Genomic DNA, 16106 nt, shown 5'->3' with positions numbered 1-16106 from the left:
AGTACTGGAAAAAGAGGTATCGGTGCATCACTAATTTCTAGGAAGAAATTGTAGTTTGTAGTAATTAAATATTTGCTTAGTTATCACTAAAGCTCTCTCTATTTTTTTTGTAGACCTGTTATGCTTTATGCTGCCTCAGAAGTCTATTGGCGCATTTCCACTGCATGGTATGGCACGGTACGGTTCGGTACGGTGCACTTTTGCGGGGTTTTCCACTGGGTACAGTACCTGGTACTTTTTTTAGTACCACCTCGGTTGAGGTTCCAAGTGAACCGTACTGTTACCAAAACGTGACGTATAAACTCTGCTGAACTCGCGACACAAACACAACAGAATTAATTAGAAAGCTAGATTTAAATCAGCACAGCCAGCGAAGGATTGAGCGCAACTGTTTTGAACGAGCGCACCTTTTTTAACAACCAAAAAATGGCTGTTTCGTGGTCTGTTTAGGAAGTACAGACGTTCCTCTCGTTGATAGCAGAGGAGTGGATCCAGCGAGAGCATGATGGGGCGATGCAGGATGAAAAAGTTTTTTAGGAGTTGCGGCAGTAGAGGTGGCGCAACTATAACGACATGTGAATAATCCCGCCCACTCTAAAGCGTTACTAAACTGTAGTGGAAACGCAAACCGAGCCGTGCCGGGCCGAGTCGTACCACGCAGTGGAAAAGCACCATATATGAAGTCAGTTTGGGGAGGTACCTTTGTTCACAAACACTGCCTGCAAAGTCATTGCCTGATAGATCAGCAAGGCAACAAGTCAGCTACATAAGCTTTCGGATACAGCCGGTTTCACTGATAATAATGGGTTCTGTTTGCTTTTGGTACAATGTGTCGCGCCCTTCTCATCTGGTGTAGACAGGGTGTGAAAACTGTCAGTTAACTCTTAACTTTAGCATTTGTTTCTGTAGCGTAAAACACAACATTCAGACCAGTGTTGGGGGTAACGCATTACAAGTAACGTGAGTTACGTAATCAGATTACTTTTTTCAAGTAGCTATTCTTCATGCAATATTGTAATGCATTACTTTTAAAAGTAACTTTCCACAGTCCACCAAAGGAACTTACTAGAACATTCATGTTCCTTCTCCTCAGCATAAAGTCCATTCTCCAAGCCAGACTCTAGAAAGACTTCATTTGTTTCTTCTGAATCAGTGTCTCTGTACAGCATCCCAGTCCTTACCAGAATCTCAGAGGTCAACTGAAAAGATCACATAACACAATTAAATACGAGTTAAAAAGGCTCTACTCAAATCTTGTCTGTTTCCACACTGTATTTATGAGTTAGTCATGAATCGTTCAAATTTTTTTCGGATACAGCCGGTTTCACTGATAATAATGGGTTCTGTTTGCTTTTGGTACAATGTGTCGCGCCCTTCTCATCTGGTGTAGACAGGGTGTGAAAACTGTCAGTTAACTCTTAACTTTAGCATTTGTTTCTGTAGCGTAAAACACAACATTCAGACCAGTGTTGGGGGTAACGCATTACAAGTAACGTGAGTTACGTAATCAGATTACTTTTTTCAAGTAGCTATTCTTCATGCAATATTGTAATGCATTACTTTTAAAAGTAACTTTCCCCAACACTGATCCAGACACATATCAAAACTGACATCACTAAACAAACTAGACGTTTGAGATTAATCCTTTAGCTTCTTTTCCCCCCTTGCTTTTGTTTTCCATTGGAAAAATAATAATAAAGCTTCTTCTTTGCTGATTGACTGCTACTTGTGATAAGCTACCTAAAGTTTTTTTTATTATTAATAATAATAATAATAATAATGATATTCCAACTGTCCAGTCAAATCAAATGTGTTATTTGGTAATCAATGACATGCTTTTTTAGTGATAGAAGAAGAAGAAGAAAAAGAAGAAGAACCAACATTAATATTCTGGGAAGACAATAGCCTACAATTTATTTCATGGGGGTGGTAAGGGATCTGGATAATGAATAGAGGGTCACTGGCTTCTTAAAAGGCAAATATATTACCAGAAAGGATCAATGTGGTAACATTTCTAAGTATCCTTGCTGAAATATTAAATATTTAAATAATAATCTATAAATAGCTTAACTATTTAAAGTACCAATATCTACTCTGCGGAAAAGATCAGTGTTTTACCAAGTAGTTTTACCAAGTGTTGTTATAGTGCAGGACATAGTTATGCTAATCCACCACAGTGGACATTCTTATCTGGTCTTTTAATGAAGGTATACACTTTTTCCCATCATCTGAATTGTTGAAGGCAAGAAAAATGATTATACCAGTCAAAGTAGCACTGTCCTTCATTGGTGCCATCATGTTGTCCATTATCAGCCAACTCCAGTTCTACGCCAAGATGGTATTCGGGAGAGTTTTGCATGTTGCCCAGGTAGCGTAAGGTACCGGTGCTGATGCGTCCAGAGGGTAACATGATTCGGACCCTGTGCCCAATCTTCAGATCCAGGGGGGAGTGGGGTACAAACACTCGATGAGGTCCCCCTCTGCTCCTCCAAGACCTTACACTGAAGAAAGAGGTCATGCAAAGTATAGTATATAGTTTAAACATCAAGTAAAATTTAACACAGAATGTAACACTTTACTATACTCCTATGCAAAAGGGATTAATAAATGATTTGTTCATTAATACACAGATCTCTGGAATATGTGCTTCTGATTGATCAGTCACTGCATTCCACAGTCAAATATTTCTGTTTATGACACAATTCTCTGGAACACTTTATTGTGACAGTGTTTTAAGCTGGACATGTTCATTCATGCCTTGCTCCTGTCATTGAAAGGTACTATAAAAGTTACCTGATGTTAGACATGGCAGAAGTGGCTCTGGAGTCTGATGGGCAGGAGGTTTGACTGCCGCACAAACTTTTTTGGTCAACACCATCTCGAAGCAATTCCACATCAGGTCCCTTTTGCTGGTGTCTGAGACCACCTGCAGAAAGTTGGAAGAAATGTCTCATTTGTTCAAATTTATTTAATTTCAGTTATCCCCTCACAAGGGCAGTTCTGACATCCAGACAGTCCACCAAAGGAACTTACTAGAACATTCATGTTCCTTCTCCTCAGCATAAAGTCCATTCTCCAAGCCAGACTCTAGAAAGACTTCATTTGTTTCTTCTGAATCAGTGTCTCTGTACAGCATCCCAGTCCTTACCAGAATCTCAGAGGTCAACTGAAAAGATCACATAAAACAATTAAATACGAGTTAAAAAGGCTCTACTCAAATCTTGTCTGTTTCCACACTGTATTTGTGAGTTAGTCATGAATCGTTCAAATTTTAGCTATTAATTAGTTGCTTATTATGATGCATATTACTAGCATATTGGCTGTTTATTAGTACTTATAAAGCACATAGTAATGCCTTATTCTGCATGACCGTATTTTAGATCCCTTAATCCACCCCATACCTAAACTTAACAACTACCTTACTGACTATTAATAATCAGCAAACTAGGAGTTTGTTCAGGCAAAACTCTTAGTTAATAGTGAATATGTGTTCCCTATTCTAAAGTGTTACCAATCATTCATTCAACCAATTTGTCCAAAAATGCTGATTTATTCAGAAATGAAACAAGTGACCATCTTTATGATGCAGTCACTGAATCATTCGCTCAACTTATTTGTTCAAAAATGTGAATTCATTTATAAATGAAACAAGTGAACGTCTTTATGATGGAGTCACTGAATCATTCACTCAAACCGATCTGTTCAAAACTCAATCATTCAGGAATAAAACACCACTACGATGTGTTTCTCAATGTTGCAGTGGATGTGTGGCTTTGTTTTAAACTATTTTGATCTACATTGTCTTTTATTAATAGTGTAGCAATATTGCACTGCTCACACAAATCATTTTCAAACCAAGCAGCATTCAAAATCTGTGCGAGGAAATCTTTCACCTTTACATGAAATTCCCGATTATGAGGATTCCTATAATAAAACACGGGATTTTCTCTGTAAAATTTCACACCTTGAAGGTTTGGTTATATTCACGTGAGCTTCTTGAATCCATTGTGAAATCTGTTGGGGCAATTTCGCGTGGAATGTTTTGCAATCAAACTCTTATTAACACAACATATAAGAGCACATAGTTTCACACACCAGAGGGTTAAATTACTTTGCACTTCCTTATGTATTATGTAGTAGTTCATTAAACTGTTGTATATAATCCCACACTCAAGCAAGACTCCATTATGGCTGTATTGTATGTGTAATTTTCTTTAGATGAATTTGAATTTTCCAGAGGAATGCAGAAATTAAATCAATCGAAAATGTCCTGTCGCTTGTCAGTATTTAGTTTCATTTTGAAGAGACTTTAATTGTTCCTGCCAACAAGCTTTATGTTCTTAGTTCTGGCTTATGTACTGTGCGCGCGACAAACTGATGATATGAAAGTTTGCATTTCAAGCTTATCTGCCATGATAGATGCTATAGTAGCATTTAGTAATAAAGTGATGCCACATAGTCATTACACCAAGCATTTTTAAGTACTGCAACCTATGAGCATTGCTAGTTACTTTAGCCATCCCCATTAATTAACTTATGAAACAGTTATAGCATTATCAAAAAAGCATGCCTAGGCCTATATGTTGCATTTAGCAGAAGCGCCAGGCGATAAAAGCAGCAATGCCGATGAAGCAATAGTGTCACAGCATTATAATGGATTTATGAGTTTCATTTCTGAAATATTTTTAGACCCACATACCTGGTCTCTAAGATTATGTTGTCTCTTTTGCAGCTCCACAAACCGCGTCTCCCATGATGCTCTCTGATTTGCAATCTCTATCTTCAGTTCTTGAATCTCCCCCTCAGCCTTTAGCAGTCTCCTGAACAGGCCACTTGTGCGTTCATGCTGAACACAGTTTTCTGGTTTGGCCTTTTTCTCTGAGTCTGCATTTACATTTGTCCCTGCGAGATGCTTGACATCCTGGACAGCTACAGATTTATAAAAGTCTTTAGTGTTCATATTTTGGCAAATGCTGATTCTGTTTTGATATGAATAATGGAGTCAAACACTTAATACACACTTAAGGTCATTAATTTCAGACTGTACGACAGTCAAGACGCGTTAAAAACGGGTGCGCGCAAGAATCTCTAGCATTAATTTTGATCATGGCTTGTCTTGATCTTAGACGACCAAATCGTGGCCAAAATCGCACAGTGTGAGCCGGGCTTTAGGATAGTTCACCTAAAAATTAAAAAAAAACAGTCGCTATTTACTAACTTATATGTCATATGAAACCTCTATGACTTTTTACTTTAAATATGAATGTCTCTATGTTTTTTTGTCTGTACAGTGAAAGTCAATGGAGTCCAATGTTCTTTGGCACTCCATTTACTTTTACTGTATTGACAAAAACATAATGTCTTTTGTTTTCCTCTGAAGAAAGAAAGTCACAGATGTTTTGTACAACATGAGGGTAAATAACAGACTGTTCATTTTTGAATGAATGTCCCTTTAAAAATGTTTAAATCCATAATAAACTCAGATGTAAACTGTTCTGCTCTGCTTTATTTTAAGAGGTTTCTTAATTTGTAGATTTAAGTGAGTTGCAATGTGATTTCGTCAGAATACTTATCATTACGCAAAACTAGCCTGCCATCTATTGGACAGGTACAAGCATTACATTTACATTATAATTGTTAAACATTTAGCAGACTTTGCTTCCTTTGCATAAAAACTAATTGATGACTGCTTTTTTTTTTTTGTGATATTAGGATTTACCTGTGGTCAGTTTTGATGGGGGTTTATGGTCAGTGTCAGCTGCGTGCTGTGTCCATGATACAGATTTTAGAGCACAATATGGGCTGACCTACAGTACAAATAACATTTGATTCCATTTACCAGTGATTTGTGTAGCAGTACAGTTAAAACTACAATATATTTATAGAATGCATTAACACTGGCATTAATTAAAGAGGACATAATTACCCAGAAAAACCTCCATGTGCACAACAGGCCCTTGAGAGTCCAGACAACTGCTGACCACGGTACATAAGTAGCCATTTTATGAAGATTTCACATGGTGCTCTATTGCCTGCAATATATAGATGAAATACAATACAAGCCAAGCCATTGTTAGATTCCCATTGGATTAAAACTCAGAGTGGACCGCTGTGGCTTTGAGAGAAAGAGGAATCTATTCTGGTATTTATTTGCTCAAAAACATTGAAGCAGGTAAATACCTTGATACAATGCCTGGTTGAATGCTTCAGTAGCTGAATGAAGATCCCTCTTGAACTTCAGTACATAAGAATTAATCTCTCGGTTTGTTTCTCTTCATTTGGTTATCCAATGGCATGTTCACATGCTGACCAACCTGTTGCTACCAAGCCTGTTGCAGACGCGTCGAGAGTCTAGAGACCTAATCCTGTCTAATCTGATTAGTGACTGGCTTATGTGCTCCTCTTGTGTCCCATCACAGACTAATTCTGGTACCTGATCCTATTTTTACCAAGTCCATATATCAGTGTATTGTAGTGAGAAGTGATCGGGGAGCAGACTCCATTAAAACAAGCCCCAATCTAGCAAGATGTTTGTGTTTTAGTGAAATGTTTGCCACCATAACACCCTAAAGTATCCAGCGTCCTAAAACGTCCTTTTGCAACAAACTACAGAATCATATTGATAATTGATAACTATTTAGATTAATTAGAATTTATTTATAAAATATTCTGTTTTAACGATTTTCCACCTTAAAAATCATTTTTATGAACGGCCACCAAGTATTATGCTTTAATTATATAACTATAATTTGTGATATTGAGTATTTAGGACTACTTTTTTATGTTTGCTTGTTTGTTTGTTTTGTATTACATTTGTCACAGCAACCATAAAGTGTCATAATACTTTTTGTTTTCATTTCAACACTTTATATATCGGTTTATCATTTCAAACTCTTACAGGAAATTAGTTCACCCATAAATGAAATGTTGCTGAAAATATTTGAGATTTGTTTTTTTCATAGTAACAGATTTAGAGAAATGTAGCATTGCATCACTTGCTCACCAATGGATCCTCTGCAGTGAATGGGTGCCGTCAGAATGAGAGTCCAAACAGCTGATAAAAACATCACAATAATCCCTAAACCTTTACTTCCAGTCCATAATCCATAATAACACTTCCTTCTATGAAAAAGTCCATCCCCTGTTGTCTTCTCACATCAAAATCAAAATCAAAATCCTATTTTTTGCCATTGTTTTCCCAGCAAAATCATGTCTCTTCTTGATGTCACTTATCAAAACTTTAGACACGGTCAGTCAAAGGAAATCATTCCTGCAAAAGCCCATCAGGAAAGCTCCAGATAACTACTCTCTTGCTAGTGATGTTCACATTTTGAATTGAAAATATGTCACAGTATGTGATTCCTAATGTTATTCATAGTTGTGAATTTAAAAAGAGTAAAGAAAAAAATAGCTGAACTGTTTTCAGCACAAGTTTGCAGTACATTTGAGAGTTTCTAACATAATTACAGCCTTAAGTTAAACAAATGTTACAGAGGTCTAAAATGGAAAATAATATTGAGGAAAGGAAGAACCTAAATTAATTTTTAGTTTAATATTAAATTAAATATAAGTCAAATAATAGAAACATGAAAATGCAGTAGAGCATATTCATATTTTCACATAAAATGACATGTGGGATGGCCTGCTGAACCTATTAATTTATTGTTTTAAATATCTCAGCTTCAGTTGCGTATCATGTTTGTCTTAGTTATGTTTCAATCAGCATTTCATTGTCACAGATATCTCCGCTTTAGGTGCATAGCATGTTTGTCTGAGAGTATTCATCCATCATTCTAGACACATGTGTTTGTCCATAGTAAAATACAAAGCGCATCGTCATTTAACTTCTGTTTGAACATATCCGATAGCATGTCGCAATGAAAGGCGCATTTTTCATTCAGTGTGAATTCTGATGTTGATCCTGAGCTTTCAAATGAAATTTGAGCTTAAAATGACGTGACTGATTATTCTGTGTAAATAGTCGGCTGTGTATTTTTGGATTGTCAGAAGTGGGATGGGTGGAAAATTGTGGCCTGGTGTAAACAGCAGTTTAATGTTACCATAAAAGCATGGCCTCTTTAACAGAAACACTAGGGAGCGTGTATCTGTCTTAAAGGCACAGTTCACCCTAAAATGACAATTCTGGCACCATTTATCTAATTGTATGGCGTTTCAAACCCACATGATTTTCCTTATTCTGCGGAGCACTAAATATTCCTTTTTGAAGAATATCCTGACCACTCTTTTCCATAAAATGAAAATGAATGTGGATGGTGTCTGTCAAGCTCCGAGGTTATCGGTAAAGAATTACATTTTACTTATATGTTTTAGTCTGTCAGACATGTGCACTTAAACTAAAAATATTAAATTTTTTTATGGATTAAATCAAGTAGAAATAACCCCTGAAGGTAGCAATTGCAGGTTTGCAATTATTACAGTGATTATTAATGGTTCTTACGTAATTGTGTCTCCATTTAGGTTGTCCGTCAAAAATGCACCTTTTCAGTTCCAAAGAAGAAATTTGTTCAAATTCTTCCAAATCTGACCTGTAAATCGATGGGCATTCATAACATGTGATATTAAAGTGCTGTTAGCTGTCGAGCAGCGTTTGGACTCTCAGGGGTTTCATTAGCACGCTCTCCGAGCACCTGTCCACCGGGACACGACAGACCATACAGCCTTCTGAATTTAGATGCAAGCATCTTAATGAGGGATCTTATCGGGTCATTTCTCCTCATTCACTTCAGTTATGAATACCTGCATTGTTATAAATGACAGAACATTTTCATTCATTTCATTAAAAACAATTGACAGTGTTTGTACAGTGCTGTTTCCCTGTCTGCCAGTAAATAGCCTGTCTGTCAGTAGTGGCTGTACCATGGTATCAGATACTGTAAGTGTCACATTATTTGATATAGCGTCCTACCATCTAATCTTTAACTGATTTTGTTTCATTCAATAATTTAAATATTTTTTTAATATATATTTAACAAACAGTTTTTTTGTTTTTTTTTTACTTTTTGGTACTTTTTAGTGTGTATTGTATTCTCGTATCATTAAATTAATAATATGTTTATTGTTATATTATTAGTAATTATATTTCTGTAGCTCTTTTTTTTTTACAGTGCAATGAACATTGAATGCAATGTACAGTAAGTCACTTTATGATAAATGAAAACATTTAAATTAAACAAATATAAATTTAAACACAAATTATAAAGTTATTATACGTTTGTATTAGTTTTTGATATATTTTTTCATGAACAATTTAATGAATAATATTAGATGGAAAGTTATTTGCCTGTATCTTAGACATGACCATATCATTTGATTATAGTTTTACTGCAGTTCAACAACATGCATTTGTCCCAATTGAAGTGCAGTAATTATGAAAATGAGAGATGCAATGCAAACGTATCCCCTGGCTGCGAATGGAAATGCAAAGCCACATATTTGAGAGCAAAATTTTACAGATGACAGAAACGTACTATATTTCCTCCTGCTTACTACGAACACAGGGCTTAGCTCTGATCATCCCTTCCTCTTGGAACAATTGTTTCTTGTGTTTATCTTTAATATTTAATAAAAAATATTTGTGAGGAATCCTATTAGAATGACTTTTTAAATGTTGATGTTTAATATTCTTTATCATTTTTTTTTTTTGACAGTTGGGTCTCAAATGATCAGTTTTAGATTTAAATGGCATAGAGAAGTGCATAAGTTGTGCCATAACTGTGCATTTTCTGTGCTGCTTTGAAACAATATGTATTGTGAAAAACACTATACAATTAAATTTGAATTGAGTGGAACTAAATTGAACTGAAAAATGTTTTCCTCTAGTCAAGGAGAAAAGAAGCACTAATTAATACACTTCATTTGATTTCATGATGCCTGCAATCAGTTAATCGCAACAAAGTAATCACATTCTTCAAGCAAGCCAGTACAATAGAGATCTTATAGAGATCTGATAAAGAGATCCATAAATGCTTATTGTTAAGCAGACTATATTTTTTAAGAGGGATAACATCTGTTTTATCCTGTGACTGGCACTATGTATTAAAAAGTATGTATGGCAACTTCAATTTAAAAAAGAATCTTCAATGCCTTAAAAACTGAAATGAAATGTAATAAAAACAAACAAACAAGAAAAAAAAAAACATTTAATAATGCATCATAAAGCAAATGTATAATCCCATTCCAAAGTCATATCTTGTTGCACAGTATTCTCATTCTAAAAAGATCATAAACCAAACAGGAATGGGTTTAGTATTAAGAATATTTTAGCCTAGTGACACAGTTTAGGTTTGCCATTGCTATGATAAACTCTTGATAGAAAATATACAGAAAGATCCTTTATCCGAATTAGCAAAGATTTTATTACTTCATTATTATGTTGCTACATCCAAATTATTTGCAGAGCCTGAGCTATTTTTTATTATACATAACTCCATGAAAAAAATAATCCTTGATCATTTTCTTTAGCAAATAGGTTTCTCCCTAAGACATTTGACCTTCACTTCACACTTTGTCAGCTAGATAAATTTCCTGCATTTGAATGCAAAACTTGCAAAAGCTTAGCTGGAAGCATCTGGCACACCGTGCCCAGAGCTATCATTTAGAGAAAAAAATGTATAATTCATGGCCAGTCTTTAGCCAAATAATTTACATGGTTTTATAGATGCATTATATACACATATCACATTTGCTTTGACATAAAACTCATTGCACCTGCCTATAAGCAATTTACTTAAACATTTTTATCCTTAAATCTAACACTAAAATGTGTATAATGGCAGCTGTCATTACTCCAGTGAAGTACTTAGATCTGAGGAAGAAATTGTGTTTTGTTAGCAATTGAAGTGAAACAGTAGTATACGACCCTGGGAGACAATCCACTTGTATTGAGTCCTGTCTGTGGTCTCCTCTACACATCTGCTTCCCCTTCTGTGGTAAGCATCATTGTGCTCAATGGGAATGGAAGAGGAATTGCAGGAACTGATGGATCTTGTAGCCTAACCGAATGCAAATAATGAAAGCCTGCATCAAGAAAACAACAGTTGTGTTGCCAGGTCCCAGTGTAGCACCTTCAAGCAGCTCCACAACACCATCTGTTACACCTGAAGCAGTTGGTGTTGGTGCCACTCTGACTGAATTATTTGTTTGTTATTTTGTGCCAAGGAAATGAAGCTGCCCAAAGTTTAACCTCAAGGGTCTGAGCTGGGTGAGCTGAAGGAAGTTTTTGCTGGGAATATGACGGCAACATGCCTCCTGTCATCTTCCTCTATTTCAGTTCTACTTTCAGCTGGGGACAGGCAAACCACACAAACAACTAGTCTTTTCAAGGCTGTAAAGCCACTACATGTTGGCTCAGGTGTGGTTCTGTATTTTGGTTAATGTCTCCCTAATGTCTCCTTGGTCATCCTCATTGGTGGAGTTCAAGTGCCTTCCTTGCTAGACACAGCTACATTGTGTCTTCTATTACAGAGATCTGTATTTGTGTAACATTTTGAAACCGTGTGATAAGGACTGTCAAGTATACACTGGTTATATCAGGTATCCAATCCTGCTCCTGTATGGCTAATAACTATCCTTTAGCTGAAATCCTAATTAAAGACACCTGAACCAGCTATGGTTTTCAGGATAACTATAAACTTGGGTTGTGTGTTGGGGCAGGTTGGAGCTAAACTCTGCAGGACACTGGCTCTCCAGGAGCAGGACAGTCTTGGCAGGTTATGTTTTTCCCTGGTGTCTTGGGGATTAAAAGCCCTTAATCAGCTACTGGAGGGCCAATGTCCTGCAAAGTTTAGCTCCAACACACCTACCTAGAGGTTTCTAGTGATACTGATGCTCCCCTCACCAGTGCCATTTGGGACAGGGCCAAAGTGGCTTTTTCCTGAATACCTTGTATAGCTGGTTCCGGTGTGTTTAATTAGGGCTAGAGCTAAACTCTGCTGGAAGATTGCCTTCCAGGAGTAGGATTGGACACCCCATGCCCAAGACCAACAAGTTCATTTATTGAGTGGACTAGTTGAGTTGACCATAGACCATGACCATGATTTATGGAGAGAACACAAATTTGTGGTGTTTACTGACAACAACCCCTGAGTAGTGTTGTCCATCTTTTGATTCTGAAACTAGGTAGTGATCTAGGAGAAGTAATAAGAATGCTGATATCCCTTTATGCAGTGCTTGGCAACTCTGGCCCTCAAAGTCCACTTTCCTGGTGAGCTTACACTGCCTTCGAGTACACCTGGGAAACCCGTACCTCCAGGTCTGCATTATTACGACATGTCACGCATCCAAGTTGGAAACGTAACACAGTCGTAGCCTAAACAAACATATATACTGTATATATATATATATATATACATATATATATATGTGTGTGTGTGTGTGTGTGTGTGCCTGCAAGCCCGCAAAACTCTATATCCCCCTCCACACCTATCTCTATATTAGTGATTCCCAACCTTTTTTCCAGGGGTCCCCAATTTTAACATTCAAAATTTTAAACGACCCCTGGGTTGGGAACCATTGCTCTGTATATAGGGGATTTCGCACCGCATAGTTCTAGGAACTAGCCAGCATTTGCACCGGCAGCAGGAACTCTGAAGCGGCTGACAATGACAACTTTATGCGCTGCATTTTTAAACGTCAACAACCGGTGGTAGAACATTGCGTTAGCAGCACGAAAGGTCGTGGGTTCGATTCCCAGGGATCACACATATTGGTAAAAAATGTACAGCCTGAATGCACTGTAAGTCTCTTTGGATAAAAGCGTCTGCTAAATGCATAAATTATTAATTATTAAATGATTATAACGGAGATGGAATGTAAACGCACAATTTATGCGATAAATGGAATGCATTTAAATGCCGTTTTTGCTGTTTTCTATGTTCGTGGAGTAAATATGTTAACATGGCTTTTTAAAAATGCCAGGGTAGCCAGTGTTTCAGATGCATTTGGCCAATCAGCGTACACTTACGTCACTGATAGTTACAATAGTACTGTTTCAAGCCCGGGACACACTGCACAATTTTCAGATGTCCCAGACGAAAGATTGGCATTGTGAAACAATCGTGGTGATTTCTGTGATCGTTGCTCATAAACGGTGGTCCTATTTCGTACAGTGAGAGAGGTTCAAAAACAGACGTTGTTACAGTCTTGCGAACAAAGATAGCCTACGATAATTATCTGACAGTGTCAGAAATTCAGCATGATCATCGCACAGTGTTTGCTGCTACGTCTTCTGACCAGCCAATAAAAATGCAACATGAAATGGCGTGTTGATCAATGGGACATGGTGCTAAAACTTAAAACTGCTTACCTCAAACACTTTTCCCTTCCTCTTTCGCAGCTTCCTCTTTTTTTCAGCACATATAAAAAGTACAACTGCCAAGCTGTGATTGGTCATGCTCTTTTTGTTTACCGCTAATGCATGCTGATGACATTTTATTCTTCAATAGTAACTTGAGTCATAGCCTACAGTCACTAGGTGTCATCTTTGTGCAGTCTGCATACATGTCGTAACCAAGTTTATTAGATCCATGTCACACAGTGTGATTTGTAGTGATCTTATGAGATTGCTGAAATTGCACAGTCTGTAGAAGGCTTTAGACCCTACTCTGAAGTAGGAGCTCATTTAGTCCTAAACGGAGTTCCTAGAACTAAAACCATTCCTAGTTCCAAAGATGCCAGTATCATGCCGAAAAGCAGGTACTTCAGCCAATAGTTCTAGGAACTATGAAAAGGTTCCTCTGGTGCGAAAGCCCCTTATTATAGCTATATTGTATGACATTGTCTATATCAGTGGTCCCCAACCCTGCTTCTGGAGAGCTATCGTCCTGCAGAGTTCATCTCCAAAGGGAAGTCGTGGCCTAATGGTTAGAGAGTCGGACTCGTAACCCAAAGGTTACATCAGATCCGCCCAAACCCTGTAAAAAACGGCAGGGATTGTAGATGGTGGGAGTGAATACCTCGACTGAGGTGCCCTTGAGCAAGGCACCGAACCCCCAACTGCTCCCCGGGCGCCGCACCAAAAAATGGCTGCCCACTGCTCCGGGTGTGTGTTCACGGTGTGTGTGTGTTCACTGCTGTGTGTGTGCACTTTGGATGGGTTAAATGCAGAGCACAAATTCCAAGTATGGGTCACCATACTTGGCCACACGTCACATCACTTTGACTTTCAACCCCAACCAAACTCCAACCATCCAATCAAGGTCTTCAGGGTTACTTGAAAATAACTTAAATGTGTGTTGATGCAGGGTTGGAACTGAAGTCTGCAGGAAGGTAGCCCTCCAGGAGCAGGGTCATGCACAGGCCACCTCTGGAGGGGCAGGGGAGAAATCAGGTCCCCTTTGGTAGAAATCTAATTCCGCCCCTGAAGTCATAATTATGTTGTGTCTGAGTCCACCTGAAAGGCACATTAGCGCTAACTCAAATACACGTGAACAAGCTAGTCAAGGTCTTATAGATCACTAGAAAGCTACAGGCAGGTGAGTCTCAAGAGCCAGAGTTGCCCAGTCCTACCTTTATGGCGGAACTTACCTTAAGCCTTGACATGGTAAAGGACTCGGTTCCAAGCACCACAAATCCAGTCTCATTGTAGCAAGTTGTAGGTGTAGAAGCAGCTATCCAAGTAAATCTAAGGGTGTCCAATCCTGGAGGTCCACTGTCCTGCAGAATTTAATCCTAATTAAACACACCAGAGCCAAGCAGTCAAGGTCTTGTTTGAGCAAGTTGGAGCGGAACTCTGCAGAATGTTGGCCGGATTGCAGGATTGGACACCCCTGATATGAATAAAGTGTTGTCATTGTTTTGTCCATGGCACCTGCGAATAACTGCCTCGGTTTGGCGCTCTTCAGTACTTATATTGTTTTTGTTTGTCCCATTTTAAGTAACTTTTTTCTGTTTATTTTATAATTGTTTTTTATTTTTCTTAATTTTTACTTGTTTAAATGTTCTATGTTCTTCTTTCTTCTTTGTGTGTTTGTGCACACTTGGCAAATAAAGCTCATTCTGAGTCTGATTCTGATTAATCTGTCTCTGATGTGAGCTCCCCCAGACAAAGGACAAGGTCCTTGTGGTTTGAGGTCTCTGACATCTCCATTCAGATCAGGGTTGGAACTTTAGATCATCTTCAATTCAACATCTTTGCAGCTTTTTAATTAAGCCTACCCCAAACATCTGTCTGGCAATGGCAGGTGCAAAAGCTAGGTATCTATAGTTCCCTTTCAAGGGAACTTCGAACTGCGTCCTCTAGGGGTCGCTATGGGGGGGGACGCTTCGTCGTGACCCGTGTCTGAAGCATACATTCAAAAAACACCAACAACATGTTGGCCGGCGACAGCCCATGACGTCACTACCGGTGCGACTATAGTATAAATAGGTGCTGGGAGAACACGTCATTCTCTTCTTCGTCTTCATTGACTGTTTTGTTTGAAGCATGCTTTCCGTGGTAAGAGCGATCTTTCTTCCTTCATTATGGCGAGCACTAGCAAGACGTTTAGAAGATGTGTGCATCCGTGTCGTCGTTATTTGACAGCTGATGACACACATGATCTTTGCGTCTTTTGTTTGGACGAAGAGCACGCTCGCGATGTCCTCGAGGGGGCAATCTGCGTTAACTGAGCGTTTTTCGATGAAAAAGTTCCGCTCTCGTTTGTCTCTTTTTTCAAGGAGAGAGGGGCAGCCGTCTGCTCCTCGCGGTTCAGGACCCGCCGCTGCTGAGGCACGGAGGAGAATGAGCTCGTGGGGATCGCAGGCGGATCTGGCCGGTGAGTTTAAAGAGGGGCTTTCCCTCTCACGCTCGTCGGCTGTGGACGAGAGTGAGCCGCTGGAGGATGATGTTATTTCCCTAACATCGTCTGATCCAGGGGCCAGTGCTCTACTGGGTTCGGCCCAGGAAGAGCAGGAGATGTCTGAGGAGGGCGAAGAGGCTAAGCCCTCCCAATCCTCCTGCCCTGCGTATGATGAGCTATTAGAGGTTATGGATCGTGCCACAGCGAGGCTTGACTTGCCGTGGAAGTGGGCCAAGAAAGTGACGTCGCGAGGTCGTCTCGATGAGCGTTATCTTTCTGACCATAGCCCTCCAGCTCAGGTGAGCCTTC

At 38.7% G+C, this 16106-nt stretch overlaps 1 protein-coding gene across 2 annotated transcripts in view; it reads right to left on the bottom strand.

Annotated features, from left to right (window-relative positions):
- The window catches only part of LOC107660307 (uncharacterized), a 10702-nt gene extending 4355 nt beyond the window's left edge, over nucleotides 1-6347 (bottom strand). The window contains exons 1-7 of one of the 2 annotated variants that reach the window (XM_016449587.1): nucleotides 6181-6347; nucleotides 5927-6032; nucleotides 5720-5807; nucleotides 4700-4929; nucleotides 3034-3166; nucleotides 2794-2926; nucleotides 2262-2501 (exon numbers count right to left, since the gene is read on the bottom strand). In XM_016449587.1, coding sequence (XP_016305073.1) covers nucleotides 2262-2501; nucleotides 2794-2926; nucleotides 3034-3166; nucleotides 4700-4929; nucleotides 5720-5807; nucleotides 5927-6001 — 899 coding nt within the window. In that variant the 5' untranslated portion in view covers nucleotides 6002-6032; nucleotides 6181-6347. The remainder of the gene's footprint in view (nucleotides 1-2261; nucleotides 2502-2793; nucleotides 2927-3033; nucleotides 3167-4699; nucleotides 4930-5719; nucleotides 5808-5926; nucleotides 6033-6180) is intronic. The other variant, XM_016449588.1, reaches the window with a different exon arrangement.
- Between the last annotated feature and the right edge of the window lie 9759 nt (nucleotides 6348-16106).

This window comes from Sinocyclocheilus anshuiensis, unplaced genomic scaffold, assembly GCF_001515605.1.
Source record: "Sinocyclocheilus anshuiensis isolate Anshui unplaced genomic scaffold, SAMN03320099.WGS_v1.1 scaffold1469, whole genome shotgun sequence".
NCBI classification, from domain to species: domain Eukaryota; kingdom Metazoa; phylum Chordata; class Actinopteri; order Cypriniformes; family Cyprinidae; genus Sinocyclocheilus; species Sinocyclocheilus anshuiensis.
Note: the sequence above shows the minus strand (reverse complement) of the source record. Positions and strands in the feature narration are given on the sequence as shown.